The sequence below is a fragment of the Fulmarus glacialis genome, unplaced genomic scaffold (genome assembly GCF_000690835.1).
Source record: "Fulmarus glacialis isolate BGI_N327 unplaced genomic scaffold, ASM69083v1 scaffold23354, whole genome shotgun sequence".
Taxonomy (NCBI): Eukaryota; Metazoa; Chordata; class Aves; order Procellariiformes; family Procellariidae; genus Fulmarus; species Fulmarus glacialis.
In genome coordinates, this window is record NW_009206411.1 from 1 (window position 1) to 6,880 (window position 6,880).

The 6,880-nt window shown below is 41.0% G+C and overlaps 1 protein-coding gene across 1 annotated transcript; it reads left to right on the forward strand.

Annotated features, from left to right (window-relative positions):
- Positions 1-48: 48 nt before the first annotated feature.
- Positions 49-2,696, forward strand: HMGN2 (high mobility group nucleosomal binding domain 2; the record flags this gene model as incomplete). Its single annotated transcript, XM_009575743.1, has 5 exons — positions 49-93; positions 465-494; positions 817-867; positions 1,227-1,322; positions 1,776-2,696. Coding segments are annotated over 5 exons (258 nt in total), but the record flags the coding sequence as incomplete, so codon positions are not given.
- Between the last annotated feature and the right edge of the window lie 4,184 nt (positions 2,697-6,880).

Here is a 6,880-nt window from a genome sequence, read left to right on the forward strand (position 1 = left end):
GCGTGCCTCCCCTGAACTTGTCGGTACGACTTATGTTTCACCTCCTAGGCTGAAGGAGATACCAAGGGCGATAAGGCCAAAGTTAAGGATGAGGTAAGAAGTTCAATATTTTGAGAAAGTTGGATCATGAAGTGTTTATGTTGGAGAATGAGGTTTAACTTCGTCAAAATAAAGAACTGGGGGGAGGGTTGGTCTTAATTGATTCTGACTTTTCAAAGTATTAACTGCCTTTTAACCTTAACCATGAAAAATCTACTTTTAGCTATTAGTTAGCTAATTAGTGTTAGCTAATGTTAGCTATTAGTAGTGATTTAAACGGCATGGTCTTGTGTTTCTTGAGAATGGGGAAAAGTGAACTACAAACTTAAACATTAGTTCTGGGATTTTACTACTTTGAAATGAGAGTTACTTATAAGAGTTCATATTCCATCACACTAAATACAAACATTTTTCTTTTTAAATAGCCACAACGGAGATCGGCGAGGTTATCTGCTGTGAGTATTCTCTTGCTGAGCAGAGATGTCACAACACTTAATAGTTTTAAGCTTGAGTATTACATACCACATCTGTGTGAGAACTGTAGGTATTCTGGAGAGATGCATTGTTCATTTGAAAGAAAGTTACTGGCGTGACAAACTGCCCCATTGTGTGGTGTTATGGGAGTGGTAGAATGATTGACAAATCAAGTAAATGCTTCAATTCAAAAGTTTTGATTTGCTTTCCTAAAACTAAAATATTTGGGTTGAATATTTTGAAAAAGTAGTATGTTTCTTTTAAAATAATTTGAATAACACAAGGGGGTTTTCTCGCTTACAGAAGCCTGCTCCTCCAAAGCCAGAACCTAAACCTAAAAAGGCAGCTCCAAAGGTAAGTCATCGAGTCAGTGCTATTATTGAGAGGTAAATGGGTTATGAGGTTTAGATTTTCCGGTAATAACTAATACAATTTTGAATAACAGTGTACGTAGTGGTGAAATTGAGCTGCATCATCACCTCTGTAAAGTTGCACTGAAAACTTTTGAATTTTACAAAACTTGCATAAAAAATACCGAAGTGAAGACTCTTCGCAGTTGTTGTCAATCTCTTAAACATGCAAAACATTTGTGTGTTCCATTCTTTTCAGGCCAACATCCAGTGTTGGTTTTTATCATTCTAGTTTTTGGATTCTTGTGGCTTAATGACTGGATGTTGGTAATTGTAACAGTGTATGTCGTCTTACGTTTACAGAAGAGCGAGAAGTTGCCCAAGGGAAAGAAGGGGAAAGCTGATGCTGGCAAGGAGGGAAACAACCCTGCAGAAAACGGAGATGCCAAAACAGACCAGGTATAACAGCGGCTCTGGCAGCTTGTGCTGTGTCAGCGAATTATTTTTTTCCATATCAAGCATAGACAGGTCTAGGCTTGCGGTAACGAAGAGGAATTATTGCTTGATTATTTAGACCCGTTGCTTATGACACTGACAACACATCAACAGATGTGGGGGGTGTGTTGCTTGGTTGGTAAAGAGTTAAAGTTGCCTGTTTGCCAGTTGAAGTTGCCATGTGAAAGTTACTGTTCTGCCTTGTTCTGAAAATAAGTAAAGTCCGCACATAATGAACCAACTTCAGGTTGTCTTTTACAGTACTTCAAATGTTAGATTTCATTTTGTTAAAAGTTAGGGTGGTGCAGCCCAGATAAGATGTCTTCTGTTCAGAGAACTGTTTTTTAGAAAAATGAGTTATCGGTTGTTTGGTGCAAGTGCGTGGTGTATATTGACTGGTTCCCCTTTTTCTTTTAGGCACAGAAAGCCGAAGGTGCTGGTGAAGCCAAGTAAAATGTGTGAATTTTTGATAACTGTGTACTTCTGGTGACTGTACAGTTTGAAATACTATTTTTTATCAAGTTTTATAACAATGCAGAATTTTGTTTTACTTTTTTTTAAGCTATGTTGTTAGCACACAGACCGCTTCGTTATTGTGTTTTGAGGGGGGGCAGTGGGGACAAATGTCACTTAGTCTATTTCTCGGAACCTAAATTTTAATAAGAAAAGTTTTCCCGGTCCCCCAGTTTTTGGAAGAAGGGCCCTTCCTGAATAGAGGAGGAAGGGATTCCTTCATGCTGCACATCTGTTAAGTTCTGTGGAGTGCATCCGAGTGAACATCGAAGCTCCCAAGATGCCTGTTGCCGACTTCAAAACCGCAGTTTGCAATGCCCTCTGTATTTCCTTTTGCATCCTCGTTGTTTGCCTAGAGCCTATCACTCCGAAATACGGCAAAAATGGCATTTTGGGACTTGCCACTCTAAATGCATTGTCAGGTGATCCGGACTTCTGGTGTCTAATTTGGGATACAGTGGCTCTAAAAGGAGCTGTACTTCCTCTTTTATATTGTGGATCTTCAGATTAAGAAACCTGCATTTTAATTTTTTTCCTCTAAAAGTCAGGGTAGGTTTGTGAAGAGTTGTTAAACAACATGCTAAATGTGAAAGTGTCCACCCTCACTCTAAACTTTTCCCTCTACAAGTATGAAATGAAGATTCTTTGGTTTTATAGCAACTTTTACGTTTTGGTAGTCCACGAAGGGAGGGGAGTTTGACAGTTGTTGTAAAATGTTGCAGATTGTAGCCCATGTCCTGCCTAAATTACCATGATTGTTTATGAAAAGTACCTTTAATAAAGCTGGATACGGTTTGGCTTGGACTGTTCTTAATGCCTTTCTAATTTCTCTTGCCTTTATTTCATCTCTGATGTGGTTAATGTCAGAAGAATACTTGCTGTGTACATATATGCATTTGTATTTAGGCAGTGTTTTGCTAATGGCCAAGAATTTGTTTTAAGCATCTAATTCAGATAATGAATTCAGTCTTAATTCACAAGTGAAAAGTGAGATTTCCTTACCTAAAAGCTAGATTGCTACAGGATGTTTTGAAACTCTTGGCTTGCTAGAAGGCCCAAAATGGAGCATGTTAAGTGAATGTACTGAGATAATTTATCTTTGTTATTGTCTAAAAAGTAGTGCTATACAAAAAGGGGAAGAATACAGCAGTCTTGCAGTCACTGCAGAGAAAAATGAATTTTGGTAAGCTTTTTTTGGTAGTGAAACCAGAACTAGCTCCATAAAACTGATTATGTGTTAGATTTCTGTACTTAAGCTTGAATATTGTTGCTTCTGCTAATCAAATACAGACTTTGCTGTGGTAGTGAACAAGCAGGAAACGAGATTTGTTGAGTAAAAATGCACCATTTTTATAGTCGCTACTTACACTATAGAGCAGAGCCAAACCAAAAACCCTCATGTGTGAATGTCTCCTTCAGTAGCTTTCTCGGATGGAATATTTTTTCCATCTCTGCTTGGCCTTTCCTGGGACTTCAGTCTCTGTTCTCTATTAAGTTCAGTGACCTGTTTCAACCTGTGCTGTTTTCAGAGGGAATCCAAAGAAAATGATCAGGGCAGAGTTTCACATCAAGAAATTTTCTGCGTCTAGAGTGCTGGAAGTGTTCTAGAATGGCTGGACATACAGAAAAGGGCCAGTTAGAAATGTACCGATATGAACTACTTTTCCATCTTGCATTATCGTAGCTGGTACGTCTAGCAAACGTAAGAAGAAAAAATGTTTAATAATCTTGCATATACCCCACCCAGAAGCAGCAGCTTAGAAATGGCCAACAAAAACACTTACTGAGCAGCCAGGCAGTAGGATGCAGCCGCTGAAAGGCTGCGGCTCCCCAGCAGTGGGAACAGGGAGAAGATGTTGTTAACTGGCCAGGGCCTTCTCCAAGAGACGCGGCTTGTGGGAAGCCCTGGGACATGCGTGCGTAGGGATGAAATGTTGGGGCAAAGCAGAAAGTCAGTGGAGGATTTGCAAGAGCGGCTGTTACGGTACCGTGACGTTGCTCTGGTTTGCTCTGCCTCGTCCTGCGGAAGAGACTCTGGTCGTAGGCAGCGATAGCGGTTCAAGCCCCTGAGCGAGGGGGCTGATGGTGGGTTTGAGCTCGGGATTTCCCAATGAGTCCGAGTTTTCAAGTGCCAGAGGGAGACGAGCCTCGAGGCTGTGGAATGGTCTGAGACTTGGTCACAACCTGGGTGATGCTGTCAGTGCTCTCTGGATGGTGAAATTGGGATTTCACCCAATAATAATAATGTAATTATCATTACATTAAAATAATACTTTAATTAAATGCTTTAAAATCAGAAATTTTGAAATAGCCTGCCTTGCTTTCGTAGAGCCTTGTGTTGTTGGGATTCTACAAAGAGAATGAACCAAATGAATCAGGTTTTGAACGGGTTGCCGCTGGCTGCATTGCCAACTGGAATGCTCTGGTGTTCTCCACGAACATCTTTGTGGTTGGAAGGTCTCTTCATCCCCTAGTCATAAAATAAAGTACTCCTAATAAAGTGTAATTGCAGGGTTTCTTTTTGTTGAAGAACTTACTGCTTAACTATTACTTAATCTTTTCAATACCTAGAAGTCTAAACTGAGTGTTGCCGTGCTGTACAGGACATTTTCTCCAGCCGAGCAGGAAAATTATTATTTTATGTGGTAACTGCCACGTAAGTTTCTCTGCAGTTACTCAGCCGAGCTATCTTACTGCTAACCAGTGAACTCCCAAACCTCATTACATCTCGGATGTACTGAATCGACTGCCTTAATGTCTTTGCCACACATATTACTTCATGCTGATACCGGAATACGCTTTGGAAAAATATTGACGCTTTCATTTTTGCTACAAAGCTCCTGTATTTTCCTTTATCCTGGTCTGAAACCTACTTGCTGATCAGAACGTCCCCTCTCCTCCATACACGTAAAAGTTGCTAGAGAAGTTTTAAACCCCCTGGATGATCTGCGTCTTGGCTAGGTGAGAGTTCTGCCTGTCTCTTCTCTACATAAAGTGACACATATATTCGCTGCTGCAAGATTTGCACCTCTTGCTACATCGAAGGTGTTTCCCGCTGGACGTGCCCTTGTGCTGGAGTTATTGGCCTATTGGGCTTGACTTGACATGCAGGGCTCATCTATTTCTCCTTAAGCAAATAGAGGGTAAGGGATGCTAAAGACAGTAAATCCAACTAATTAGTTCTGTAAATTAAAAGCTAAAGAGCAGGCAACCCTGTGCTGCAATCCATGCATGTTTAGTGGTTAGAATAGCCACAAATCTGCATCTCCAGCTGCCAGAATGCCTCAAGCTAAAAATAAGTTTTTCTGTTAAATTGTAATCATTTTACATGGAAAATTGTCTCTGTGTATCTGCTGGGAATGTGATTTATGCTGCCGGGTGCCGTGCATTTAAAAAGCTGCCTGTCAGGTGGTCTTTGCATTAGCATGTGTTTTGTCCTATTTGTCTGAGCTTACAAAAACTGGAGACCACCGGTGTTTGATGGAAACAAAGCTGACATGAAAAACTACCCAATGATCTCCTGTTGAAGGGTACCAGTGCTATGCCGTAATGTGCAATTATTTTCCAACTTAAAAGACAGCGAGCATCCTGTTTTAAATCAAGCTGAGGATTTGAGCATTAAAAAAACCTGGGAACGCACAACAACAGTTCCCGCTTGCAGCTGATGATTAGGAAAGGCCCTGGATTGCACTAACTTTAGGTGAAAATACAAGTACTACGTGTAGAGACAAATAGTACTGTCAGAGCTCAGTTGCATTCCTGGGCTTTACTCAAGTATCCCATCTAGGAATTTGTGTCTGTTGTGGAAGACATCATCCTCCACTATTCTTCAGTACTTCTCCAATGTTGATACCTTGAGGACCAGCAATGACATTCTGGAAGGGTAAGTAAGCTGGGATCCTGGTAATGTTTGGACAGCTGTATCACTTCATTTTAGGTGGTTACTGTATGTCTTGAAAGCCGTGCCAGGCTGTTAGGCAGTGCTGGGTATGTTGGATGTGTCCTGTACTTAAAATAAGACACGAAAGCTCTTTGTCTGTATGCTAATTACCCCAGTTCTGAACATTCACTGTCAATTTACATGATAATTTTTCTTGTTCTGCTGTCTGATACCTTTCCCACCTTCATTTTATCCATCCTCTTACAGAAAAACTTGACTTGCACAGGAGACGTACAGTGAACCAGAAGCCTGATGCAAAATGCCGGGGGAATCTGTCACTCGGAGTTGCAGCTGCTTGTATGCAAGGGGGAACAGCCACATCCAGGATCCAGAAAGTCACCGCTGACAGTAGAAAGGTAAATGAGTAGGTTCAGTGTTCCTTATCAGGCCTTGAAGAAGTAATTGTGTACCAGTATGGTTTAAATCCATGTAAAATTAGTGGCTATGCCACTAAATTGTTTCTCGTTTATTAATTTCAGCACAAATTGTCTGGGAAATAGACCCAAACTGCTGTTATCATTTATTTGCCTCTTAGTAGTTAAGGTTGCAAAGAATGGGTGAGTTCTTAACAGTGCTGAAACCTTTGGCAGGCTTCCAGCGGAGCCTGTGGATGATTCTTGTTTTCCTAATACTTCAGATTTTTGCTGGGGTCTTAAGAACATTTAGATTACTGAGAAATGGGAGAGCAAAGTCTCTGGACTCCCCAAAAGCGGTGTACTAAGTGGTGATTAAAACTGAGTAGAAGTTAATGTGAGCTAGTTGCAGGCCAGCGGGTCACTTACCGTAATCCTGCAGAACCACCTTTACCCCAGCCGTGGTTTTTCTTTCAAGTCAAAGTGGATTGGGCTAAAAAACCGTAAGAACAAGTGACCTAGATCGTGTTGGGAGGACACGATGCAGTGCCGTTGGATTAACAGTTTTGAGTTGCAGGATAATTTCTTCCTGCAGCAGTTTTCATCTTGCACTCACAGGGCTCAATTATATTTGGAAAAAGTGACAGTATACTCCTCCCATCAGCCGAGCCCGGCCATGGGTGAGTATGAAAAGGAACAAGGAAGGAAAACAGACT